At 55.1% G+C, this 26,085-nt stretch overlaps 3 protein-coding genes across 8 annotated transcripts in view; 1 reads left to right on the top strand and 2 right to left on the bottom strand.

Moving 5' to 3' along the window:
* Gpsm1 (G protein signaling modulator 1) overlaps positions 1–11,306 on the top strand; it is a 28,216-nt gene extending 16,910 nt beyond the window's left edge. For 2 of the 4 annotated variants that reach the window (XM_021149577.2, XM_029473953.2), the window contains 5 exons: positions 2,609–2,679; positions 3,376–3,555; positions 7,560–7,716; positions 8,183–8,391; positions 9,847–11,306. In XM_021149577.2, the coding sequence (XP_021005236.1) occupies positions 2,609–2,679; positions 3,376–3,555; positions 7,560–7,716; positions 8,183–8,391; positions 9,847–10,053 (824 nt within the window). In that variant the 3' untranslated portion in view covers positions 10,054–11,306. Of the gene's footprint in view, positions 1–2,608; positions 2,680–3,375; positions 3,556–3,582; positions 5,391–7,559; positions 7,717–8,182; positions 8,392–9,846 lie in introns of those variants that run through there. The other 2 variants (XM_021149584.3, XM_029473955.2) reach the window with 2 other exon arrangements.
* Positions 11,307–13,300: 1,994 nt separating this feature from the next.
* On the bottom strand, positions 13,301–15,173 carry Dnlz (DNL-type zinc finger). Of its 2 annotated transcripts, none has more exons than XM_021156030.3 (3): positions 14,807–15,173; positions 14,345–14,488; positions 13,301–13,565 (listed from the first exon to the last, which is right to left on the bottom strand). In XM_021156030.3, exons 1-2 carry the CDS (start codon positions 15,035–15,037, stop codon positions 14,360–14,362), a joined length of 360 nt encoding a protein of 119 aa, XP_021011689.1. In that variant the 5' UTR covers positions 15,038–15,173; the 3' UTR covers positions 13,301–13,565; positions 14,345–14,359. The 2 variants fall into 2 exon arrangements, with proteins under 2 accessions (XP_021011689.1, XP_021011688.1); XM_021156029.3 differs by having other exon boundaries at positions 14,345–14,484.
* Positions 15,174–15,297: 124 nt separating this feature from the next.
* Positions 15,298–26,064, bottom strand: Card9 (caspase recruitment domain family member 9). 2 transcript variants are annotated; one of them, XM_021156719.3, is made up of 12 exons: positions 22,608–26,064; positions 22,054–22,191; positions 20,742–21,046; positions 20,495–20,674; positions 20,215–20,358; positions 19,706–19,831; positions 18,339–18,530; positions 17,831–17,872; positions 17,365–17,413; positions 15,929–16,002; positions 15,492–15,568; positions 15,298–15,418 (listed from the first exon to the last, which is right to left on the bottom strand). In XM_021156719.3, exons 1-12 carry the CDS (start codon positions 22,789–22,791, stop codon positions 15,319–15,321), a joined length of 1,611 nt encoding a protein of 536 aa, XP_021012378.1. In that variant the 5' UTR covers positions 22,792–26,064; the 3' UTR covers positions 15,298–15,318. The 2 variants fall into 2 exon arrangements, with proteins under 2 accessions (XP_021012378.1, XP_085691222.1); XM_085835096.1 differs by having other exon boundaries at positions 15,389–15,568; positions 22,608–22,803; positions 24,034–26,064.
* Positions 26,065–26,085: the final 21 nt, after the last annotated feature.

Below are 26,085 nucleotides of genomic sequence, written 5' to 3'. Positions count from 1 at the left end.
GATTGTGGCTGCGTTGGAAGGAGGACGGGACAAGGATCATCCATGGGTTTGGATAGTCTCCTCTCAGACGTAAAGGACAGGGGCTTCCACAAGACAGTGACTGTCCACCTTAGATGGATAGGCATTCTGGAGAAGTTTCTAGACCTTGTACTGTAGGCGGGATGGGCAGGAAGCTGAAAGGAGGGGTCAGGGTCTGAGGCCTCAGTGGACGTGGCTCAGCCAAGGAGGTATGGCCATTTGCACTGGCCTGACCTGACTTTTTTTGACTCTAGACAGAGGATTGATTCATTTTGCTGGGCTCTGCGGGCCTCCTGCCCTCCCTGTGCACAAGGAGGTGCCCTCCCTGAGCCAGCTTGTAGGCTGTGATTCAGAAAGACTGTTTGGGCCCTCTCTGCTCTCCAGAGGATGCATCCTGGGAGGTCTGTTAGTACATGTCAGAGACCAGGAAGATGGCCCCACGCTCTGTGTGTCTTCATTATTTCTTTCTTAGAGTTGTCTTCTAAGCTGGGCATTAAGTGGCCTATGGCCCATGGCTGCTGCAGCTGCATCTGGGGCTGACTGGCTATGGGGAGCCTGTGTTGAGGGCAGGAGTGACAGCAGGCAGGATGCTTCTGGGTGTGTCCTCCCTGTTGGGTCCCTCTGTAGTCCCTGGATGCAGTCTTTACATCTCTCTGGGAGGCTTTTCCCACTGGGATGTTGTATTTCTGAACCACTCGAGGGCAGGACACAAGTCTGTCTCCCTCAAAAGTCCCAGCTTGGACAGGGGGTGGAGTCAGACATGCCCTTCTGGTGGCTTTTCCTGTCTCACTGGGTATTTTATGCTCTGTATTACTTTCACTCAGGGCTGGTCTAATGCCATCAGGCTAAAGGCCTGTGGGACCCTACTGGAGGCCTGGGCTTGCCTGGCACTAATACATTCCTCTCCGCAGTTTTCATTTTTTGAGAATATAGCTTCAAACTCACTACGTAGCCAAGGCTGACCTTGAATTTGCTACTCATGAGTGCAGTGCTGGCCAGTTTGTCCTGTAAGGCAACAATGGATAAGCCAGGGTATTAGCCAGTTCCTCACTGAGCATGGTGGGCATTGCAGATATGATGGTGACCAGTACCTGTCTGCCACTGGGAGTGTTCACTCACTAGGGGGTGAGCCCTGTAGGGCAGTGCCAGCATCCATCCAGTGTATGCCAGCACTAGGCTGTCTTTCCTCAGTGCACTTCCTTGCCCCACAAGCCTTGCCCTGGGTGTGTATACCCTGTATGGTATAGTCCTGAGCAGTAGGCATCCAGCACTTGCCTGGGGACTGGAGACCAAATGAGGGGTGGGGATGGTAGCAGCTGTTAAAAGAGATTCTGCTCGAGGGCAGGTCAGCAGTTCCTTAGAGAACTGGTGCATCAGGGACAGGGAAGAGGCTGGGTCTTTAATTGCCAAGCACACTCCACTCCCCACTCTTTTTTTTTTTTTTTTTGGTTTTTCGAGACAGGGTTTCTCTGTATAGACCTGGTTGTCCTGGAACTCACTCTGTAGACCAGGCTGGCCTCAAACTCAGAAATCCGCCTGCCTCTGCCTCCCGAGTGCTGGGATTAAAGGCGTGCGCCACCACGCCCGGCTCACTCCCCACTCTTGTCATGCCTCCTCAGAGCTGGGGACAGCATGCCCCTTCCTGAGGGCCCCCCCTTAATATCTCTTCACAGCTTGGTTCCATCCTGAATTGTCCATTTGTGGCTTGGCTGACCTGGCTCTGCTCTGTGTACAGACGGCCTGGCTGACTCTCCCAGGACCTGGGTCCTGCAGGTGGTCAAAGCAGCTGTCCGAGCCAGGCTCACTTCCCCAGTCTCTTTCCCATCCCTGCTGTGCTAGGAAGGGACCTGGGGACCAGGGTAGACTTACTTCCCAGGCCAGCTGAAAATGAAGGTCAGGGACCCTGGGACTGGTAGTGGCACTGAGCACTCGGTGGTCCTGGGATCAGGTAGTAGCTCCTTCCCACCCAACTGTGTTTGTGGACTTGGGGGCTGACAGTATGTCTCCTGTCAGAGCCCAGGGCTTGGTTCAAGCCATCTGCCAGGCTGGGCCCCACCCCAGGTTACTCAGTGTCCAGAATTCCCTGCAGCAGGACTGACCTGAGCCATGACCTGTGGCACTGCTACTTCAGCCCTGGTGGTCCACAGTGAGCCTCAGGGACCCAGAGGTTCCTCCCTACCCCCACCTCGTGTGGGTTCAGGAGGTAGAATGGGGAGATGAGGTGTGCTTCATGGAGAGGATCCTAGGAGTATGCTGGCTGCCTTCCAGGCAGAAGGACCTGTGCCAGCTAAGTTGATAGGAAGCAAGGGGCAGGGCTTGGCAGAGAATCCCATTGGAGGTGGGGGGCAACACCAAAGCTAGCTCTACTGCGCCCTTCTCGAGGTCAGATCTGCCCTCATTCCTTGCCTGGTTCATCTAGTGCTCTCAGTGACTCTGTGGACACTCAGGGGCTGCATTTTTCCCTTCACAAGAAGGGATGTGTGAACTCTGGCCCTGGGGTGTAGTACTGCTGAGTCCTTGGTCTCCCAGGTCCCTTGTTCGGCTAGTGGCCTCAAAGCTCGGGGTCAGCACTGGCTGTGATCTCTTCCAGGAGCAAGACCCAAACGGACACAGAGGCTGAGTGCCGAGACCTGGGACCTGCTGCGGCTCCCCCTGGACCGGGTGAGCTGGGGACCTGGGGACAGATGGCAGCAGAGACATAGTCAACATGTGGACTCGAGGTTAATGAGCCCAGTGTGCAGTATTTGCTGAGCTGTCAGCACACTCTTTGGTTCCTGTCCCCTGGGAGATAAATGTTCTTTCCCCCAGCAGCCTGGGGCCCCACAGGAACCTATTTGTTACCATTCCACCATGAGGTGGTCCGATTCTACTCTCTTGGTGTGAACCTTTCCCTGAGTGAGATGTCCTGGGTTCCTATTTGTTCCCTGCTGCTGGACTCTGTCTGGGGTGGTGGTGGGGTGCGGAGAACAGCTGTTGTTGTTGGAGTAGTTGGTAGGCTTTGGCAAACCCCAAATCGGGGGGAAGGAGGGAGACTAGTGTGGGTACTATGTGTCCCTAGGCAGTGTCTTAGACTCTCTGATCTTCTAGTTGTAAACAGGCTTTGGAGCATGAGTTCAAGGTCAGGGACACCTGTGGTCACCTGTGTAGCCTAGAACTGGAAGGCTGGCATTTAAGGAAGTTGGCACCACTCAAATGTCTGTCTGGCCTTGTTCTGTGTCCTCTGTACTTCGTATTCCTTCTGAGACTGAATGCCTTCTGTGTTGGGGCATGAAGTTGGAGCAGCTGGGCCAACTGCTAAGAGGGGACTTTGGTTTTAAATTGAGCTAGCCCATGTCCAACCTGCCTTTGCCTTTCCAGGAGCAGAATGGAGAGACCCACCACACAGGGGACTGGAGGGGTCCAGGCAGGGACTCGCTTCCCCTCCCCATGAGGAGCAGGAAGTACCAGGAAGGTCCAGATGCCATTGAGAGGAGACCCCGGGAGGGTAGTCACTCTCCACTGGACAGTGCTGATGTAAGGGTACAGGTGCCTCGTACGGTAGGTGCCTCCTGAGTTGAGGGGACATTTTGTGACCATGAACGAAGGCCTTTCTTCCCTCTCTGACTATCCAGCCTGGAAGCAAGGCAGGGTTGAGCTGGAGACCAAGGGAGGCAGAGCTGTAAACTGCTGGGCCTTCTACCTGGCCTTGTGCATCCAGGCACTCTGAGGGCACAGAGCTCATAACTGTTAGGTGCACCTCAGAGAGCCCTCATAGACACTCCCAAGTCAGCCTTGCTGCAGGTAGGTTCTGTCTCTTTGTGGGACTTGATTTCCACCTTTGTCACTAGTCTTCAGGCAACCTCTGTGTCCCAGGCCCCTTTGTTGCCTTACTGGGACCTTTGAGACCTGGCTGCCCAGACTGAGGAGCTGAGCTACACAGCTTACTCCAGGTACACTCTCCGCACCTCAGAGGGTGCTTTCGAGGCTCCAGAGTGGCTGGGTACAGGCCCAAACTCAAAGAACCCAGGCAGAGATGAGTTCCTCGGCCTCAAACCTAAGAAGCGGTACAGCCAGCAACCCCATAATGTACCTCAGAGTCTGAGAGGCCTCCTGGGGAGTCTCCTAAGTTGCAAAGTGGCGGCCCTGAGCTCAGGGATGTGAGGGATGGCTGGAGAAAGATGGGAAGGCCCCAAGTTTGCCCACAGGGCAGGTGGTAAGGGAAAAGAGGGGGCACATGCTCCACCCATGGGGAATGGCATCATGTGGAGGGCATGCTGGGTGGCAGTGCACACTGTTGACCCAGTATGGAAAGGACAGCAGAGAGCTAGCATCTGCCCAGTGTTCTGAAAGGTTTTTGCAGGGAGGTGCCACCTACTCTACCTGGGCATCCTGGTAGAAGCTAGACTGCAGACCTGGTAGGGGGTTGGTGTGGCCCAGCAGGGACCCATGGCATAGCCTGGAAGCTCAGAGTTCCTGGAGGCACTCAGCTTTCCTGAAATAGTAGGCTGAGTAGCTCAGTGGCCAGATAAAAGACTGGTAGCCAGTGGGTGGAGGGTGGGGCCTGCCAGAGATCCAGAGAAAGAGTCTGTATTTAGGCTTAAGAGTCTCTGTGTAGGACACTCAAGTCCTCAGGCTTTAGGAAGTAGCATGTAACACCCTCAAACTGCCACAGTCTCAGGTGGCCTGTGCTGCATAAGCCTTGGTTATTCTTAGTGCCTGGAGCCCACCCTTCCTGCCAGGGCGGCCGCCTCCAATTCCAGTCCAGCCCACTCTACTCCTATCACAAGGAGCTAGGAAGGGAACACATAGTCTCTTATCCCTGAGCTCAGGGGAAGGTTGTGGTAGAGCCAAGAGGCCACCCTGCCAATGTCAAGGGCTACCCAGGCCAGAATGGGAGTCAGTCTGGGGTGGCCTCAGAAGCAAAGCTTAGAGAAGAGACTGGTTCTCTAGGGGCCTAGCTTTAACTTTGGAAGGAAGCCCAGGGGCCCAGGGGTTGGGTGGGAAAGGGCTTTCAAATAAGCTGTCCACCCCCACAGCCTTTAGCATGCCCACCCACAGGCCTCAAGGGGTGTGCTCTGTTGAGCTGGGGGAAGCCAGCTCAGTGTTTACAGAGTGAGGGTGTGTGTGTGTGTGTCTATGTGCATGCGCGCGCATTCAAGTACTTGTGAGCTGCAGCAGCGAGGGCGGGTACTGGGAGAGCCCAGCCTTCTCCCTAGCTCCTATTTAAGCATCAGGCGAAGACCGTGGGTCCCAGGAACGGTGAGGAGGCACTTGGCACTTGGGACAGGTGGTAGCAGCTGTGCCTGACACCTTGGCATCCTGCCTGGGCTACACGTGGCCTAACACCCACACAGTTCCTGATTGCTGCGACTGGAGGGAACCTGTGATCCTGCGTGAGTGTGGGTCCTTGGACATACAGGGACTTAAGTCAGCCGAGGTAGGGGTGGGTCAGCCCAGGACTGTACACTCCTCTAGGAGCTGGGCTTAACTAAAATAGAAGAGATTGCAGTTAGACATCAAGAGGAACTCAAACCCATGGGAAAGAACCAGGACTTGAGGCAAAGGAGAGATTTAGGTGGTGGATGGTAGACAGGGAGACTTTTCACAGCCCTCACAGGAGCCTATGGTCTCAGACCTCGGCTCATGCTCCTGAGGGGGTATGAGAGGGAGGGGCAGGTCACGAAGCATAGGAAGTCCAAGTTCCCAGACTCCAGCCGGATGTGATTGCACTGGGAGCTCGGGAGTGAGGGCAAGAAGGGTCTCAGCAAATCCAGATCCTTCAAGAGCTTCTGTCAAGGCAGGAAGTCTGAAGCAGGGGGCGGGGGGGGGGGGAGGGAAGGGGGGGTCGGAGGGCGTGTGCATGGCTAAACAGACTCTTTCTATGGTGAAGCTTGGACCCTGCAGACACCAGGCAGCTTTCTTTGAGCAGGTGTCCAATCCTCCAGAGACACCTGTGCAGCCCCCACTGGCCTCAGGGAGTGCAGACTAGTCCCTGCTGGGCTTGCAGGTGCCACTCAGCCCAAGTGTTCACAGTCCTCTGGCTGGGGCTAGGGCTGTCAGTGTTCTTTTCTCTTGGCTCTGATGGTGTCGGGCTGCCAGCCTTATTTAAGTCACAGAAGGACAAAGGTCCTGAAAGCAGCAAGGTCAGCCTGGGGACCCGATCCAGAAGGGTCTTTCTCTTCTCTGCCATGTGACTGTCCATAGCTCCCACAGCTGGGTTCCTATTAACATCAGAATCCTGAACTCAGTCTTAAATTGGCATTGTTCACCAGGTCTGCTTGTATCTGGATCCCAGCTCTATTCTTACCTCTGTGTGACCTTGGGTAGGCTGTCAAACCTCTGTGCCTGTGCCTCTGTGCACAGGGACATCCCCGGCATGGGCCGGGCCATATGATGGAAATCTTCCTGTGCTCAGAAGAGCCAGACCCTTCCAGTCATTACTTTGTTGCTCTTTGTGTGGACTTTGGAGGGCTGGAGGCAGATCCCAGTTTCTCACATCAAGCGGTTCTGGAGCCCATCTCATCCCTTGCCAGTCCTGGACTCTAGACCAGGCTTCTGAGGCCCCAGCCTGCAGGGTAAGCCAAAGCCAAGGCCATTCCTCCAGGGATGTGTACAGTGAGTCTGGAGTGGCACAGCTTGCTCTAGGATGCTCGGGGTTCAGAAGTTTGCAAGCCTCCTCTCAGCCCCTGTGACTTGCCTAGACTTAGGACAGTCATCCCTGACCCAGGCTATACCCCCACTCACTTACCATACACTGAAGGACAGATCCTGACATTCAGATCTGCCATCCTAGGGTTCCAGAACCTAGTATACACTCCAGAAAGTCCTTGCTCTTCAGGAAGGAACTCTCAGCAGTAGACATCTGTATGCCCACCCTCCTATGCAGACCCAGCCCCGGCCCTTTCTGGACAAGGCTTCAGCCACCTGACCCCTCCCCTAGACAACAGAGCATTCAGGGGTGTTAGCATCTTCCCTCATACACCGGCCCCCACATAGCTGTGCCTTCTGAGCTTCATGCTGTCTAGGACCCATTGTGCAGCATAAACCCAGAAAGAGGGAAGAAGACCTTTACCCCCGACCTGGGTCTCCATGGGTGATCCTTCCATCATTGCCTCTTGACTGACTTGAGATCACGTACCTGGTGGCCATCCCAGCTCCGTGATTACAGAGGCTTGTTCACTGGGTGTTAAGAGGGAAACAGGATCAGGGCTTGGCACAGAATGGAGCTCTGCATGACTGACAGTGCCCTCCGGGATGGAGTACAGGAGGCTTCCTGAAGGTGGTGGCTTCTGATCAGGCTTGAAGCTGGCTAGAAAGGGCTTGGCCAGGCCAAGGTAGCAGCAAGGCAGGGAAGTAACTGAGTCTGGCTGCGGGCTAGCAGCCACAGAAGTGGAAACAGGAGATAGGACAGATTTGGAGGCATTCTGTTAGGGATGGTAGCACCTGGGAGGGTTCTGAGACCCTAGGTCTTAGAAATGTGTGTGGTCAGGGTGGGCAGTCCTGCCGAAAGTCTAGGAGGCTGAGGCACAGAGGGCTGAATTGATGTTTCCCTCCCCACCTAGGGTATTCCCAGGGCCCCGTCTTCTGACGAGGAGTGTTTCTTTGACTTGCTGAGTAAGTTCCAGAGCAGTCGTATGGATGACCAGCGCTGTCCCCTGGAGGAAGGCCAGGCTGGGGCTGCTGAGGCCACAGCTGCCCCATCCGTGGAGGATAGAGCAGGTGAGTACAGAGTCTGGGTGAGGTCCACCAGCCAGACCCAGCACTGCCTGGAAGCCCCCCCAACAAGCAGGCTAGGCTGGCTGCAAAGGGCCCCTGTCATCCAGAGCTCCCTCCCTGGAAGCCCCCCCAACAAGCAGGCTAGGCTGGCTGCAAAGGGCCCCTGTCATCCAGAGCTCCCTCCACACTTGTCCCTGAAGCTGCATCCTGGGAAGTATGTAATTACCCCACCCTGAAGAACACGAAATGTCTATGCATCCCAGCCTTTGAGTGTGTGGGAGGCCAAAGCTTTCTCCTTGTCAAAGTCCTGGGAGGCAGGGGTGGGAGGCAGGGCAGGGGCAAGATGGTTAGAGGCAAGCATCGAGATTTATTAGTGCCATATTCCTAATAAAGGGGAGGACTGGGCCAGTCCCAGATGCCAACACCACCAGTGGCCCCCTCTCCAGCTCTCACTTTCTGCCCTTTGCAGCTCAGTCCTCCGTGACAGCTTCACCACAGACGGAGGAGTTCTTTGACCTCATTGCCAGCTCCCAGAGCCGCCGGCTGGACGACCAGAGGGCTAGCATTGGCAGCCTGCCTGGGCTACGCATCACCCTCAACAATGTGGGGCACCTCCGAGGCGATGGGGACGCCCAGGAGCCGGGGGATGAGTTTTTCAACATGCTTATCAAATACCAGGTGGGTCTGCCCTCAGAAGGCAATGGGTGGGGCTTCATGCAGGCCCGCCTAGTGGCGGTCCTCTGCCAGCTGCAGAAGACACCTAGCTGGACCAGAGCAAGCCCTGTCTTTGCTGTCTCTGGCCTTATCTGATAAGGGATACCTGAGGAAGAAGCATAGTAACAAGTACAGCCAGAGTGAGGGACCATCCTCAGATGCACAGGCTTGAAGCCCTCCTTCTGCCAAGGGGCCAAGGACCTCCTGAGATAACAGTCTCAGCATACTCTGGGGTCGGAGTTCAGCTTGGGGCTGCCAGGTCCCCAAATCCAGGGATGTCTATTACAGGCTTCCACATCAGGGCAGAGAAAGCTGAGCATCAAGTGGAACCCTGGAGTTGGGAGGGAGGGCGGGAGGGAGGAAGAAAGACAGACAGAGGAAGGGACAGACGGAGGGAGATCTGGGATGTTAGTGCTGGCTGTAGGAATGGGAGCAGAAACGGCCCTGAAGAAGACCACACAGCATGGACTGACAGGTGAGATGGAGAGCCTAGGCCTGGGAAGACAGAACCAGGGCAGAGCTACCCATGGATGGGTTCCACTATATGGGATTGGGTGAGGCTGGGGTGCTGCGAGCTGAGCCACCTACCAAGGCCTGGCAGCAAAGGGGGTGGGTGGTACGTTCATCCTGCTGGCCAGCTGCCCTCCAGCGGGAGCAGGTACATGGTGGGGAATAAGCAGGGTCAGCATTCTGCCTCTGTATCAGGCTAAGTTTCCAGATCAATGTTCATTCTCACAGAGGAGACAGAACCACAGAATCGTCCAGACAGCCTCCTCTAAGCCAGCCCCTCCTGAGAAGCCTTGCCCACTCAAATACCTGGGCCATCAGCTGCACCGGCTCCACTCCCATCTGCTCCAGGCCCTGAAGAGAAGCCAACACCTTTCAGGCCCCCCAACCTCCACATCAGAACAGGCAGAGCCTGTGGTGTCAGCTGTTGATCCAAAGGCGACCCTTGGTGGGGTTGGGGTTGTAAAGTAGTGATGCTAATTTCTAAGCAACAAGCTCTGAGCTGCAGCCCCCAGGCCCTCCAGGGCAGTCCAGGACAGTGCCAGGGTTCAGGGTAGTTCTAGGGGTCTAGTATCTGGATCAACAAGTCCCAGAGTTGGGCCCAGTGGCTGCTGACTTGTTCTATGACCAGAATATATGACCCAGCCTTTTATATATGGTTGGCCAGCCACAGCTCTGGGCAAGTCGTCAGGCGATGCTGCCAAGGCAAGGCTTTTAGCATTACCCCAGAGCCAGGGGCAGGAGGTGGCTGAAATAGGTCCCACTTGGATTACATCATTCTTCCCAAGCCAGTGTTTGCTGTCTTCAGGTTTCCAATAAGCCCATCACCCACCCAGTGCCAGGATAGGTCCATAGGCCCTCTAAAGGCCCAAGAAATACAAGACCACCAACCTCCATTGTGTGTCTGCCCAGTCCTCCAGGATTGATGACCAGCGCTGCCCACCTCCTGATGTGCTGCCCCGTGGCCCTACCATGCCTGATGAGGATTTCTTCAGCCTTATCCAGAGGGTGCAGGCTAAGCGGATGGATGAGCAGCGTGTGGACCTTGCTGGGAGTCCAGAGCAAGAGGCCAGTGGGCTGCCTGATCCCCAGCAGCAGTGTCCACCGGGTGCCAGCTAAGGCCTCGCCCCTACAGCCAGCCATACCCTACTCTGGACTCTGTAGGCTCACGGTTGTCCACAGTGGCCATGATTCCCCAATAAGCCAAATCTTCCCAAGGCCATGATGGACAGCCAGCTCAGCCCCAGCCCCTTCCCACTGAGCCAGATGGTGGGCACACAGCCCTCAAGGCCCCCCATCCCAGGTGGTGGGTGCAGGCTAGAGCTGCTATCTGGAGGAGGGCATGCTTCTGTCCCCATGGATCTCCACAGCTTCCTGCAGGCCTGCCCTGCCCTGCCCTAGGCCGGGCCTTCAGCATGTTGGCCCCAAGCCCCGGTGCTGTCCAGTCTTTTCCCTCAAACCCCGCCCTGCCAAATGTGAAACTCTGCCAACTCTCCCAAGCCCCCCAGAGGGGCTTCAAGGACTTCTTCTGGTGGGGGCTACAGCGGTAAGGCATCTTCTGTCCCCCAGCTGGTCCTGGGATGGCTATGAAGGAGGTACACTCTGATCTGCCTCACCACCCCAGGGCAGGCACTATCCTGGCCTGGTTGTGCCCAACCCTGCTGAGGGAGATTGGCAGCTGCAAAGTCCAGACACCCTGACCTGGTAGTCCCCAGCCTTGCACTTGGCCTTTGAGGAAAGATGGAGCTTGCCTCTGGCAGAGGGGACAGGCAAGCCTCCAAGCATAGGGTCTTGTACTAGGAGTGCTGAGCGCTGGCTGGTCGTGGACGTTCATGAGGGATCCTCTCAACTAGATCCTTCAGTCCTCTTAGTGAGCATCTACCTTCTATTACTAGGGAGATGGTATCTTGGCTTTCTCCCCAAGGAGGGGTCCATATCTTAATTGGACACAGGGCACCGTAGTTGGGGTGGAGACTCAGCCAGAACTGCCGGGGCATCCATGAGACAGACCCTTCGGGACCATGGTCCTAGTTCTTGCCTACAAGTCCTATAGATAGCCCTACTGGAGGGCTCTGTACAACTGTCTAACCCAGGGCCTCTTACCCTGTAGCCTAGGAGAGGGCCAGGGCAAGGGAAACTGAGGACCCAATTTCTGAGAGGGAGAGGCAACATCACCCTGAGGGCAGAAACAGATACTAGAGCACAGGGTCTCGGGCGGGACATGGTGGCCGCCCCGCATACTTGAATGTACATGCGTATTTATTGCTTACATGTGTTTGCCATGTTGTTCATGGGTCCTTTCTGACCCAAGAGGTACATTTGTTTTGTTTTACCCAAAAAAATAAAAGTCTGCCAAGTGAGTGTGGCTTCTGTTGGAATTTGTGTCAGCCTTCCCAGGACATGGTATTGGCTTACCCAGTGCAGTGTACAAGGCCCCTGAGATCATGCGGCACGTCCTCGCAGCATGGGACAGTGAGAGGCGGGGCCAGTGCCGCTACTGCTGCTTTCTCTGCTGTTCTCCATTATGCTGACTTTCCAGAGACAGGAAACAGAAGCCAGGGATGTCACAGTACATTGGTGAACACTCAGGACTAGCCCTTCCAAGCAGCCTCCCCCTGACTGGATTGGACCCAGCCCCAGAGCTTCCTACGTTTTAGCAGTTCCCATTACAAGCGCTGGATTATGCCAGTCTAAGCCGCAGAGGAACTTGTCTTCGATGTTCATGTCGTGGGCAGCACCCCATGTAACTCGGATCCTGATTGGGCCCTTTGGGGAGTGTCCTGATGGGCCAAGGGTAGCAGAACATAGCTAAGACCAGTAAAATAGCCTAGCGAATTCTTTATTGTCTAGAGCACTGTGGTCGCTCTAGAGGCAGCCACGCTTCTGGGCAGGCCGAAATTGCTCAGGTGCTGGGAGGCCAGCTGCCAGAGATGGCTGCCATGGGAAGGGAATGTATTGAGAGCCAAGCCACCCGACAGGAATCAAGCTGGCCTGGTCAAGAGGTGCTATGATGTCGGGGTGGTACTTTACTTAGTCTCCACTGAAAGGGAGGAAGGGATGGAGAACTAAAGTAGTCAGAACAAGTCCAGGCTGTCAGGAACCTGGCTACATGATTGGGAACTGTGGCCCATGGTGAGTCTGCAGAACACGGTGAGGTATGGACTCTGCAAGAATGGACTATGTGGAAAGTGAAGCTTCAAGTGAAACCCTGATACACAGGAGACCCTGGGAAGGAGGCTCTGGAGCAGCAACATGCAGAAGGCACACACAGGAGGTAAGTCCAAATCATGGGCTTCCCATCCAGAGGAGGTACGCTAGATCCAGCTCTGTACCGTCAGGTCTAGCCAGTCCCAGGCCTCTGACAACTCTGGCCCAGACACCTGAGGACGAGGCAGCCCAGCCAGGCTCTACTGACTCCTGACTTGAAGACCCACAAGCAAGGCAATCCGCTCCTCTGACCTCGGTGTCCTCCACAGGGAGCAGACTGGAGTCAGAGGCTGGCTCTGCCTCCAGGATGTGACAGTTTGTACAAATGGCACAGGAGGCTCGGGTGGGGATAATAGCAGGGTGTTTGCTAAGGGAAGGACAGGGGGTAATCGAGGGAAGGCACAGACCGCAAGTGCACCCGGCCTCTCAGGGCCCAGAGTGAACTGCTAATCACTAGCTGGGGTCCTAGGAGCCAGGGAAGCATTGTGTCCGTGTCAACTGCCTTCTCCACCCCCTGTCCCAGGTTCCCCCCTGCCAGATGTTGAAGGTCACAGGGCCCGGAAACTCCCACAAAAAGCCTGTTTGTGCATCTTCTTGACTTCCTAAACACAAGACTATCCCAAAGGCATGTCAAACCAAGTTAGGAGATGAAGCACACACAAGGCAAGCATGATACGGCCCTCAGCACTTTCATGCATCTCCTCTTGGACCTCAAAACAGGAGGACTGAGAGGTGCAGGCAGCTCATGGTGTGTGTGTGTGTGTGGAGTGCCTCTGCCTGGATCACTCCCCTTAGTCTCTGAGCAGCGCTCTGCTCCTCGGTGGCCACCCAGAGCAGCCAGTTCTGCTACAGAAACCAAACCTCAGGGCTGGGCTGGATACTAGCTCAACAACGGAAGCCACCAGGGCTGGGGGTGGTGGTGGGGAGGCAGGTCATATAGGAGGAAGAAGTAAACAGCTCTGAGGAACAAAACACCGCCCAAGGCTTGAGTCTAACTCAAGACCAGATCCAGCCCTACTTAAGAAGGAGACCGACTGCACTGGGACAAAGCCACCCCCGAAGCCACCACTGTGGCCACCATGGGTGGGCATGAGGCTGGGCTCTGACAGTCCCAGAGTTGTTCTGACTTCACAAGAGAAAAACAGGAGCCCAGGCCCGGTCCCTGGAGGTGATGGCTTTTTACTGACAAGGAACAGCAGGCTTGTGAGGCTCCAAGTGAAGGGAGTGACTTTTGGGAAGACTGGAGTCCACAGCTATAGGAATGTACAGGTCAGCTCTGTTCCATCTTGCCAGGGTTGGGGGGATCCTCACCCCCTTCTGGGGTGTCAGGTGGTTCAGCAGCCTCCAGAATCAGTTCCAGGGCACCGTCACCAGACACTCGGCGCACCTCCTCTCCTCTGGCTGCTAGGATCTCTTCAATGTTCCTGCAAGACAGTAAGGGCAGCATCAGCCTTACTCTGGGCTCCCTCAAGGGCATCCCATGGTCATCTTGGGCCTGGAACACTTGTCCTAGCATCCGAGTGACACCAGTACCTTGTAGGCACCTAATGGCACCTTCACCAAATGTGTATGTTAACAAATCCTCAGAAGCCATCTCTCTCGTACAGTGTACCACCAAGGGCCATGGCCCTGCCTCTCACCAGGTAACGCCCATCCCTGCATTTCAGTCTTGTTCCTACATATATCAGAGCTGAGATTTCTCTGCAGCCCAGGACCAAGAGGCGAACCTTAGAGACCCAAGGCCTGCACACTTATCACAGGCTATCTCCTCTGTGGCTCTTCCCTTATTCCTGCCACTGATCCCTCCTCACAGAACATTAAGAAGGCATCAGGCACAGCCTCCAAACTGACTTCTGGCCCTCCCCACTGCTCTCCCAAAAGTGGGAACACCACTGAAGGCTGCCCCAGTCCATAATCTGACACATACCCTTCCATCTGCCCTGAGTTGGCAGAGGACAAAAAGCCTCCACTAGAAAGTGATAAGGCCTCTGGGAGAGATCAGAGGTCAGGCAGTGACAGAGGTAGAGCCACAGAACTAGTTTGCCATATTTGGGGCCATTCATAATTCATCTGAAGTTCAAATTCAACTGCTTCCAGGTCCACGTGGAAGCTGGGCTGTCCAGGTAGAGAGAGCCAGGCAATGGATCCAGGCTCACACAGGGACACAATCTTACTGTCTCCTACCCCTCCCAGCTGGCCTCACCTCTTCCCCTTCAGGTCAGAGAACCAGCTTAGGTTGTCTGCGATGATGTGGTGGTTCTGGCAACCAGGGCAAGTCACGATGACCACGCCCTGGTGATAGGCCAACTTTGAGATGCGCTTGGATGACCGAGTCCCACAGACCTAGCTGGGTTAGAGAGGTGGTCAGGCAAGGCATACATAGGAAAGTCCCTCCTCCCAAGGTCTAACTCCATCCTGAGGGACAGCCTCAACCCCTTCCCTGATGATCCCATTTAGGTGAGAGCGTCATTTCTAGACGCCTGTCTTCTGATAACCCAACCCATCTCCTAGAAGGCCCTGTCCCTCAGACATAACTTCATTCCCACCCAGCGCTTTTGTAAAGACTCCGCCTCCTCCCTGGTCCGAAGGATACTTCCACGTTTCTGCCAGGACCCTACGCCTACAGGAAACCAGCTAGCACCGGGGTGCTGCCGACCGCGCCCACCTTGCAGGTGTAGACGAGTTGATAGTGGTCCGCTTCCACGCGCCCCAGCGCCGCCGCACGCCCTGATGATCCCGGCGCGGAGCTCGAGCTCCGCCAGCCCCAGGCCCAGCCCCGAAGTCTCTCCGCGGTCTTTAGGCGAGTCCCCAAATCCCAAAGCCGCCGCGGTCCGGAATCCCGGGTCCGCACACTACGAAGTAGTGTCGGCATGCGGCTCAGCGCTGTCCGCAACATCCCGTCTGCGAATCCTTAGCCGCCTTTTCTTGCACCGCCCCGTGAAGCTGCGTCGACCATTTTGGCAACGGGCGCAGCGGCCGGAAGCGGCCCTCTTCGGCTTCCACCCGCCACCGGTGCACTGCATTCTGTTGCCCCCTGGTGTCGCCCCGCTTGCATATCCAATCAACAGGCTCAGCTCGGTGATTATTTTATTTAGCTGCATTTTCTAATTCTAATACAGTAAAAAAAACGCAGCATCCTTTCACAATTCCACAGATGCTCAGCCTCGGCGCGGTCCGCTAGGAGCCCTCGGTGTCGGTGTTGTCGCTGCCTGTCGTATTCCCGCGATCCCCTTCTCCCTGCCGCCAGCTATTCTGCATCTTGCGGAGTGCCCGCTTCCTGTGGGGCCCGCAGTGTGAGCAGGTAGGCGCACGTGTCCCACCCGCCAGCCGTCCTGCCCGCCGCCCCACACCTGCGGTAGTTCTCGAAGCTCTCCTTGAGGCGCCGCCGCTCCTTCTCCGGGGGCTCGCTGCTGCTGGGCCCCATGCCCTAGAGAAGGAACGGGGCCGGCAGCTGGACACCGTGGCCTTACCACAGCAGCCCTGGGACTCCAGGAGGTGTGGAGCATAGCTAGCTGGCCGTGGGGTCTGCTGGACTCCGAGATGACTGAGTGTGGGGGTGACTACCCCTTTGTAGCCAGGTGAGTGGAAGACTTCTTTGCAGTGAACAGCAGTATGGGTGTCCTTACATTGTCCCCTCCCCTATCCAACCACCCCACTATCCAAATGTTACATCCTACCCATACACTACCAGAGACCTTGTGATCCCCAGCTGTCCAGTGGCGTCACCCTCCTCCCCAGGATCAGCCATGTAGTAACCAGGGCTCTTGGGAACCCCAATCAGCCTTACATGGTTCAGTGAAAGATGCTCCTTGTTCAGAGCCATAAAGGGCTGCTCTGGGCTCTCCCTGTCTGCCAGTACACCTGAAAGGAAGATCTGTGCTTGTGGGGGCCCCATCTGGCATGGCCACCTCCCTCTGCTAACAGCCCAACTAGCATTAGCCTAGGCCAGCCTTACCGGCTGGGACCTTCACATGAGTCCAGTGGGGACTGCATTTCACAGAAACAGGCTGAACCCTTGACTGCTACATGAACAGGGTTCCTACCATCAGTCACCCATACCGCCCAAGCTGACTGCCACCAAACACAAGGACAGATGGCTAGGCAAGACTCCAGGTCCCCATGATTATTTGCGAATGCATGCCCCAGTCCATGTCCCTTTTAGCTTGGCAACATTTTTGTGCCTAGTTGTTCCCATGGGTGGTGTGGGGGTAGCCTCAGTGGAGAGCTCAGGGCCTTGGGGGCCTGGGTTAGAGCAAGTACACCATATTAATTAGAAGAATAATCATTCCAGGTGGCCAGAGCCAACATGCCCCAGGTTCTGGGCAAACCAAGGCTCAAGCCTCCAGGTAGAAGGTGTGCAGGGAAGGCTATGAACATCAAGAAACAGTTATATTCAAGGAGAGCTCAGGGTATGAGAACAACACCTTCCCAGCAGCCCTGCCCCCTTCCCCTCTCATTTTCATTGTGCCTAACTGCTGACATGCCTTCAAGGGAGCTGGCTGCTCTTGCATCCTTCTCCTTGTGTGCCCACATGGAGCTCAGTGGCTTCAGGTTGGGTCTTGGGGGCTGCAGTGGGTGACCCGTGCTTCTCCATCTACACCTCTTGTTCCCCTTTTGCCTTTGGTTAGAGCCTGGGGTAAGGCTAAGCTGAGGAAGTCTGTCTGACTTGTCACGAAAACTTCCTGGGCTCCTCCCTGCACCAGACCCTCTCGCCACCCACCCTCAGCTGCCCCAGCTGCCACCCCCCAGCTATCAGATCAGAGGAGAGTCCTGCCTGTCACCCTGCTACTGTGGGTAGCACAATCCCCAGCTCCTTGCTTGCGGCCCTGTCCGTAGCTCTATTCCTCCCCTCGTCATTGAGCACACCTGGGTACTGGCTAGTATCTCCCCCTGCAGGAGGAAGGCTAGTGGGGGAAGATGGACCTATGAAGGATGGGGCCTCCACAATCACTGTCCCCTGAGCCACAGACCCTGAGACCTAAGTCCCACGTTCAAATCAGATTCCTTATTCTCCGGGTGTGTTAGTCTAAGAGTTCTGCCCTTCACCATTGACTCTCCTTGCCTTGGGGAGGAGTGGTGTGAATTCTGAGACATCCTTGGCTGGAGTGGTGTGAATTCTGAGACAAAGTAAGTGACACAGCTTTATGTGCTGAGGATGGGCCAGGGTTAGGGAGGCCGGGAGACTGCAGCCTACACGCCTCTGATAGTACACAGTATCCTCACCTTTGTCTGAGAGCTGGGCATCCTCCTCCAGATCCTGAGGCAGTGAGAGCTTCCAAACAGAGACATGCCACCCAGTTAGACCATGCTACAAGCCACCATTGCCCTTCCGGGACTAAGTGTGGCCCAGCCCACTGCCCGCTTGACTCCAGCTCCTCAGTTGACACAGCCATCACTATTACCCCTCTGCACAGAGATTCTCAGGGACTCCGTCCCAGTCAGGCCAACAGGCAAAGGAAACCCTAGCATGAAGCTCTTGTCCTGAGAGGCCAGGATATGGGGCATTAGTCTATGACTCACTTCGCTCACAGTAACAGCTTAGAGTTTGGCCAGCACTCTTCCCTGAATCCAACCCAAAATGAGAGAAAAGGGACAGCCCAGTTTAAAGGGACAGGACCATGTGGGAGATGAGTGTGAGGTCAGGTAGAGGTTGAAGGCCAGGGGAGGACCACTCTATGTCCACACTCACCTCCTGGGAGTTCCTGGGTGAACTGTCTTCCAAGTCAGAGCTCTATGGCCACAGAAAAGGGAGTTGGTCAGTGGGCTGTAGGGGTTCCAAGCACCTGGGTATGGGGTGTGTAGGGCATGGTAAGAGCCCCATCCAGGCTCCATCCTCTAGGGAGGCCCTGCACATGTTTCTAGATATGCCCAGAATATGTCTTTCTTAGCACTACACTCCAAGCCACCTGAAGGTTACTCCTTGGTCAAGGCTGCTGTCATTGGAGTGGTGTGGATAACTGGGCCTTGAGTTACATCTGTGGCTGTCACTTTGCCATGAAGAGCTCTAATGAGGAAAACTGGGATTCAGGAAGGCCAGGCATTTTCCGAGGCCACAAGCAGGGCAGCAGTCATGCCAGGTCAGTGATAGGGCTGCTTCCAGGCTGATGGTTCCTCTTGGAATCCTGCCTTGACTTCACATCCTCCCCAGCTCTCTCACTGCCCAGCCTTCCCTGGCTACAGCAGACACAGAGGCCTACCAGGATGAGCATGTCCAATTGCTGCTGCTTGAGTCTGCCCTCAGCGGCCAGTAATCGGCCCTCAGTCTGGAACAGCTGTAGCTGCAGCTCGTCTGCCTTCTCACCCATTTCTCGAACCAGCTTTCGAAGCTTATCTTTGTCCTGAAAGCTTTGGGTACACTGTGCGTGCAGCTCTTCCCTGGAGGCCATAGCCTGTAGGAATAGCAGAGGGCACACCCTCAGCAAAGGACCTGGTTGATGCTCTTGGCTCTCATTTGGCAGTTCAGGTCCTGGCTGGACATCAGCCACCCTGTTGTACAGCTGGAACTGCTGAACTAGAGGGATTCTCAAAGCAGTCAGGGCTCTCTGTAAATGAACAAGCCCTGGGCGGAGTTGGAAATAACCAGATTCTTAGCACTGGGGAGGCAGAAGCAGGATCAATAGTTTAAGGCCATCTTTGGACAGATATTGAGTTGGAGACAAGATTGGATTACATGAGACACTGTCTCAGACAACAAAACAAAACACTTCAGAGAAGCAGCCAAAAATCTCTGTGATTTATGCTCAGTGGTTCATAGGAAGCCCAACTGAGAAGTCCTACATCCCCAGCAGATAGCCAGTGGGTGTTTCTGTCCCACCTATGTGACATATTTTATAAATTCTGGATGCAGCTTGACATAAAAAAAAAAACAAAAAACAGGATTCATGGCTGTTCTTAAATAAACACAAAGGTTTTTTTTTTCCCTTTTGTTTCTTGGAAGACAGTTTCATTATCCCAAGGTGGCCTCCTATTTACTGTTAGCTGAGGTTGGCCTTGAATCTATGATTGTCCTGTCTTTACCTCTAAATCCAGGGACCAGCATGCTGGGACTGACATGTACTACCAAACATGGCTCAGTTGCTACCACTTTTTGTTATTGTTAGTGGTGGCTTTTTGAGACAGGGTCTCACATTGGACCCCAAACTGGCTTGGAATTCATGGTAAATCAGGCTGCCCTTAAATTCACAGTAATTATTTTGTCTCAACCTCCAACTGCTGGGATTGCAGGGTGAGTTGCTACTACTGCTACTGCCTCTGCCCGGGAGCCACCACAGGTTCCTGTACCAAATGCTCCCTACCCACAGCCTATGCACCTAGCAGCTTCCTCTCCCTACTGAAGTCTCCCACCTCCTTTACACCCCCCCCCCCCCAGCACAGGGACTGCTGTGTTCTCCTCCTGCATAAGCTCCTCCTTTGAGTAAGGTAGACTTTGTACAAGCAGTCCCGGGTTCTATCTTCCAACACTGCCAAGTTACCCTGAGCATAAATAAATAAAAAATGCTTTGACCACTGCTCCAGTGTCTGCCGCACCAATACCCCAACACTCCTGGTTCTCCATTTCACCTACCTGGTCCCTCTCAATGGAGACCTCCTCCATCTGCTGCAGGATAGCCTCGATACGGTCCTTGTACATCTTGGCATCCTTGCGCAAGGCCAGGCACTGCAGCTCGAACATCTCCTTTTCCTCGGTGCACTACAGGAAGCACCACTCAGTCTCCCCCTCCCCTCCTTCCTCCTCCCCCTCCCCTCCTTCCTCCTCCCCCTCCCCTCCCTCCTCCTCCCCCTCCCCTCCCTCCTCCTCCCCCTGGGCTGGACTCAAAGCAACAGCTCCAGGGCACACAAGGTGGGACTAGCTGGGATAATGAGGAAGGCACTGGAGTTCCAGTCCAATCTAGTCCAAGGCTAACCTAGTCTAAGACCATGGCCTCAGTCACCATTGGTCACACTGTAAGCCCAAAGGGTGTCACGGCACTACTGTGTACTATACGAATTGATAAAGGGGAGACAGTGAGCTAGGTCCCAGACCCCACCATCCAGGATCCCAGTGGGCATTGCTTATCTGCCCTGGTCTCTCACCCGGGCCCGGAGGGTCTCAGCCTGGCGGAGGTCCTTGCGTAGGGAGAAGATGGTGCTGACCTGCTTCTGGTGTTCCTGCAGTGCTTGACGCCAGTCCTCCTCCAGCACTTGAATGTATGGACTATTCCTGTCTAGCTTACCCTCCTGGAGGTGTCAGAAGGCAACAAGCCTGGCTGAGGAGGCCCACAATGCCACAGCCACTGCAGTTGTACCATCTGGTGTGCCCAGCTTCAAGCCCCTGCAGGTATGAGGCCTGGTGTGCACTGGTGGGTCTCCCTACCTGCACAGAGACCTGAAGCTCCTGCACCCGGGCCTGCAGCAAGTCCTTTTCCTGCTGCAGTTCCCACAGCAGCTCCTGACTAGGCCGCTGCTCCATGGCGTGCCTGAGCTTCAGGGTGTGTTTGCGCTCCACCTTGCAGTCATCCTCGGCCTTCATGAGGCTGTGCCTGAGCCGGTCCACCTGTGGGTGGCCCAGTCAGCTGCAGCCTCCTCCAGGCCACCCTCCTGCAGTTGGAGAAAGTGATTACCTCAAGCTGCAGGTCCCGGTTCCGCATGAGTGCTGCGCCCTTCTCTTCACTCAGATGTGCCAGGCACATGGCCAGCTCATAGTTCTCGTCCTTGCAGCGCTTCAGCTCCGCACTGCTCAGCTCACACTCCTCCTTGAGCCGCTGCACCCGCTCCTGGTGCTTGCGCAGTAGGCTGTCTTTTACCCTCAGCTCCTTAATGAAGTCGTCCTTGGAGCTCAGAAGGGCCGTCAGGTCCTGAACCTTCTTCTGCAGCTTCATGACCTCTGTCATCAGCAGCTGCGTCAGGCCAGACTCCCCTGATGCATCTGGGGACCGTGCGGTGTCAGATGGAGCCTGAGGTTGTCACCTGCAGACCCCGTGCTGGTCCTTGTCTATAAGTGTGCATTTGAAGACTAGGAGGGGGCTGGTGAGATGGCTCAGCAGGTAAGAGCACCCGACTGCTCTTCCAAAGGTCCTTAGTTCAAATCCCAGCAACCACATGGTGGCTCACAACCATCTGTAACAAGATCTGACTCCCTCTTCTGGTGTGTCTGAAGACAGCTACAGTGTACTTATATGTAATAAATAAATAAATCTTAAAAAAAAAAAAAGACTAGGGGGGACAGAGGGAGCATTCCTGGCCTCCCACAGAGAAAGCTGGTAGGATGGGTCTCTCAAGACTGAGTGTGCTCAGTAGGCCCAGTTGGCTTTGCTGTCCCTCACATGTGAACTGAGATTCTGACTCATCACCCAGGGCCACTCACATGCCCTGGGTGAAGACTCCAGTTGGCCCTCTGTCTCCCCCTACCCCTGTTTTTTGAGACAGCGTCTTGCTATGTAGTCCAGTCTGGCCTCTCACTCAAGAGATCTGTTTGCCTCTGCCTCCAGACCACCAGGGCTAAAGGTATGTGCCATCACCCCTGCCCTGTTTATCTTACAGTGCTCTTTATGAGATGAATGAGAATTGATGGGGTTGTGGCTATTCCATCAGGAGAGGCCACCTCTGTCCCCTCTGGAAACTGTAGGATTCTGCTCTTGGCTGACAACTGGGCCCTGCAGAAATGGCACTTCAGAGGGGTCACTACTTCTCAGTGAAATTGCCAGGCTGTGAGTAGGAAAGGCAGAGAAGGGCTCCTCTTCTAGAGACCAGTAAGAGCTCAGCAATCCAGGAAGGCCCTGCCCCCTAGAGCCTGCGAGTATCATCAGGGACCACTACCCTGATCTACATCCTAAGGCTTGTATCAGACTTAGTCACTCCAACACCATCCTAGAAGCCAGGACTGAGTAGCAACCGAGTCCACCCACAGCAACAACCCACACCCGTGCCTCTCACCAATGATCATGGAGAAGACGCGTGCTGGCTCCTTGCCAGTGACTTTCCTGTATAATTGAGGGTAGTAGAGTTCCAGGCTCTCGAGGAAAGCCACGTAGCCCTTGTGGCCTGTCCGCTGCAGGATGTCCAGGAGCACACCTTCGGGTGGAAGACAGAGTCAAGGCCAAGGGCTGGCAGGTGGAGGCTCTTGGGGATGGGTAGGATGATTACTCTGGGTGGATATCCCAAGCTCTAGCAACCCCCTTCCTTCTGGGCCATTGAATAAGGCACCCTGCAGGTCTCAAGTCTAGGTGGGACAGGGTGCCTGCCGCCTTCCCTCTGGTGGCTGTCTCAGGCAGGGCCTGAACAGTGGTGGGGACTCCCCTTCCTCCACTGGGCAACAGCAGGTAGACATGACAAGAGGGGAGGAGTCTCTCACTCATATATCTTACACAGGGATGGAGCTGGGTGGGGACAAGGCCAGGGCAGCGAAGAGAGCGTGGAGCGGCCTCTGGCTGGGTGTCTTGTGGGGGTCACGCAGGGCTAGAGCCTGCTGGTGTGGGAGCAGCCCTCACCCACTTTCCGCTTGCGGATGACCAGGTTGGGGTCACTGAGCACCTGCTCCTCATCATCGGGGTTCAGGACTTTGCACTGGCGTAGATAGGGTGTGATCCGGGAGGGGTCAATGACAGAGATGAGCTTCACCCGGAAGCTCTCCAGGGTGCTCCAGCACTCGTCGTCATTCTCATAGTCTGACATCTCCTCTGTAGGCTGCGGTTATAATTGGGGAGAGCAGCTGAGGAAGTGCCCACCTTCTGTTCCCTGCTGGGCCTGGAGCAGTCAGCCTAGGATAGGACCCAGGCCTGAATGTCAGGGCAGGGCTTTGGGCAGGGTCAGGAGGGATTCGTTCTAGGGAAATTTGAGGGCTCAGCCTTATCTCCTCAGCCTCATGGACAGTTTCTGAGGGGAAGCAGAGGTCCATAGACAAGCCACCTCAGACCACCTGTCAAACTGACCACCCCCAAGCAGCTGCCCAGCCCCTGTCATCTCAGGCTTTCTCATATGGATATGCAGGGAAGGGACCGGTTGGGGTCTAAGAGAATACTCCTTGTACAACAGCCCTGCTCTAGCTTCTGCCCCTACCCAAAAGTGCTCTGGCATGCCCTGGAGGTAGGAGCTTTTGCCCCTAGTGGCCATCCTACATAGTACCTTCTTGGGTGGCATGGACCCTTGCTGGCCAGTCTCCAGATTGGGACTAAGAGGGTCAGGTTAGCTGGAGGCTTTCTCACTGTGCAGGGGGCCAAGCCTATGTCTGACTTCCTCCTTCCCTGACAGCCCCGTGCCCTTCAGGCCTTCCGTTGTAGCCAGCTGGTGATGCAACAGCCTGTGGCACGGGGGAGGGCTGGGAGGGTTGGCCGCAGGAGCATGTCTGCCTTCCTGCTAGGCTGGAGTATACTGGAAGGGCGGGCAATGTCATCCACAGTCTACAGACATCTGCTGTGGCTTCCCTCGTTTGCTTTTCTGCCACCAGATGAGCCCTGGCCTTTGGCCACATGATGGGAATCAACCAGGCCAGTTGTATGTAGGGGGTTACTCATATGGACAAGTGTAGCCTCAGTGAATGGCTTCAATGATTTTAGGGCTGAGTTAAGGTGGCCATAGAGTGCCCCTGGCTCAGTCCCTACCCCCAGCGGAGCTGCATCTCCAGTTAGAGACACGGCCATGGCAGGCCTCTTCTTCAGAGGCATCTCTCGGCTTCCTGCTGCTTTCTGGTTGACCCAGTGGACGGACATTTCTCTAAACCTTGGGCCTATGGCCTGCATTGCAGCTCCACAGCCACATGATCCAGCACTGGAGGACTATGCTGCAGTGTACAAGGATTAATCAAATGAAGGCGTGAGGATGGAGGAGGCCACCTGCCTGTAGGTACTTACACACTCCAGGATCCCCAGCAGTCACCACAGGCTTCCACCCACCTTCCTGGAAGGGTACTGAACTTACCTCAGGGTCTTGTGGGAGCTACCTGCCAGCTGATGCTGTCTGGGCTATGGGCACACCAGGAGCCTGGGTCTCTGGGAGTGTGGAAGGGCTCCCTAACTGGAGAAGGGTGGAGCCATGAAGGAGGCTGTGCACTTCCTGATTGAAGTGTTCTGGTTGATGCCACAAGCCAGCCGGTCCTCCCGCAGGGGGACAGTCTACCTTCTGATTGGCCCATCCAGGAACAGAACAGAGGGAAGTAGAAGTACTCTGGGAGCAGAGGAGCCCGCCCCGCCTGCTCATCTGGACTGGATGGGCGGTCCAAGGTCCTCCTGGATCCAGACTTCTGAAAGCTGCTTTTCTAACATGGCCCTGCCTCGTATCCTCATCTGCCGTCTAAGGACAGTGGTGCAGGGTAGGTGCAGTGGAACAAAGCTTGGTCAAAATCCACAAGCTGTAGGCAGCTATAGTCCTCTATGGACTGCGTGCCACAGCTTCTCCTTCAGGGTGGCCCTTCAAGAGTCAGACTGAGGTGGGCGTGGGGACCTGCTAGCTCTGCCCAGCCAGTGTAGCTGTTAGGCGCTGCTGCCTACAAGATGAGTCGAGGCAAAAGCTTCCAGCACTGTCTGGGAAGGAAGGGTGGGACTTATGCAGAGCCCCAGCTGGCCCCTTCTTCTGTAGCTTACTGGCCCTCTGCTTGCTCCTGTGGGGACAGTGGCCTTGCGGGGCCACACTGCTAGGGACTGTGCCTTGCTGGGTTTCCAGGACAGCAAGGGAGTCCATGGCTTTGCAGTCACTCCAGGATGGAGGTCACAAGGCCTCCACAGTGGTGGCTTCTTAAAAGTGTTAATAACATGAAACTTTTGCTCATAAAACTGAGGTGGAAGTCAATAGCACAGATAGCTGCAGAAACTCCAAGTTCTCCAGAATGGAGAAACCCAGTGCAGAGGTTAGAGGGAGCCACGACAAACATGCGTCCCTGGATGCGTGACAGCCATCAGCTGGAGTGACAACTGGTACAATCACTAGGACTAGGCTGGTCATACCATTTTACTATGAGCTGCAAGTTTCCCACAGAGGATGAACACATGTAAAAACTAAATCCTGGCCAGCCTGGTCTACAGAGTGAGTTCCAGGACAGCCAGGGCTACACAGAGAAACCCTGTCTCGGAAAAAACAAAAACAAAACAAAAATCAACCAACCAAACAAACAAAAATAACTAAATCCTGGAGAGCCAAGGGCCCAGGATGTATAGAGTCTGGTGTCATGGAAATAGTAACTAAGAAAAAGGAGAGACGGCTGGAGAGATCAATCGGCAGTTAAGAGCACTAACTGCTCTTCCAGAGGTCCTGAGTTCAATTCCCAGCAACCATCTGTAAGGGATCCAATTCCCTCTTCTGGTTTGTCTGAAGGGAGTGACAGTGTACTCACATACATAAAACATTTTTTTTTTTTAAAGATTTATTTATTATATGTAAGCACACTGTAGCTGTCTTCAGACACTCCAGAAGAGGGCGCCAGATCTCATTACGGATGGTTGTGAGCCACCATGTGGTTGCTGGGATTTGAACTCTGGACCTTCGGAAGAGCAGTCGGGTGCTCTTACCCACTGAGCCATCTCACCAGCCCCAAAACATTTTTTTTTTAAAGGGAGAGACAAGACCCAATGGGGTCTCGGCGCCATGCCAAACACAAGCCTCCCATCTAGTGAGAGCTGCTGCTGTGATAGATGCTGGTTCTGGGGACCTCCCTGAGAGGTTCAGGCCAGTTGGAGACCTCGCCTAGGGGTACAGGCTAGATGATATATCCCCCCCCCCCTTTTTCTTTTTTAAAGATTTATTTAGGTATGGGTGCTCTGTCTGCATGTACACTGTGTGCCAGAAGAAGGCATCAGATCCCATTATGATCTACCATGTTGGGGATTGAACTCAGGACCTCTGGAAGAGCAGTCAATGCTCTTAACCACTGAGCCAGCCCAACACATTTTCTTGAAATGGGAAGAAACGCTGATTCTCTATTCTCTCTGCTCTCTGGTAAAGTGCTGGGTCCAGGGGCTGCCTGGGCAGCAAAGGGTG

This window comes from Mus caroli, unplaced genomic scaffold (genome assembly GCF_978045245.1).
Source record: "Mus caroli unplaced genomic scaffold, Mus_caroli_1 scaffold_2, whole genome shotgun sequence".
In the NCBI taxonomy this organism is placed as follows: Eukaryota; Metazoa; Chordata; class Mammalia; order Rodentia; family Muridae; genus Mus; species Mus caroli.
Note: the sequence above shows the minus strand (reverse complement) of the source record. Positions and strands in the feature narration are given on the sequence as shown.

Bases quoted from the DNA above. Each gene is read 5' to 3' on its own strand.
- Card9 (XM_085835096.1), bottom strand. From the start codon at position 22,791: ATGTCAGACTATGAGAATGACGACGAGTGCTGGAGCACCCTGGAGAGC. The intron at 22,192-22,607 runs GTGAGGGCTGCT...TTCCACCCGAAG, and splicing joins CATCCGCAAGCGGAAAGTGG to GTGTGCTCCTGGACATCCTG. The intron at 21,047-22,053 runs GTGAGAGGCACG...CACGGTCCCCAG, and splicing joins CGTCTTCTCCATGATCATTG to ATGCATCAGGGGAGTCTGGC.
- Dnlz (XM_021156029.3), bottom strand. From the start codon at position 15,037: ATGTTGCGGACAGCGCTGAGCCGCATGCCGACACTACTTCGTAGTGTG. The intron at 14,485-14,806 runs GTGGGCGCGGTC...TAACCCAGCTAG, and splicing joins AACTCGTCTACACCTGCAAG to GTCTGTGGGACTCGGTCATC. The intron at 13,566-14,344 runs GTGAGGCCAGCT...ACTGTCTTGCAG, and splicing joins TCTGACCTGAAGGGGAAGAG to GAACATTGAAGAGATCCTAG.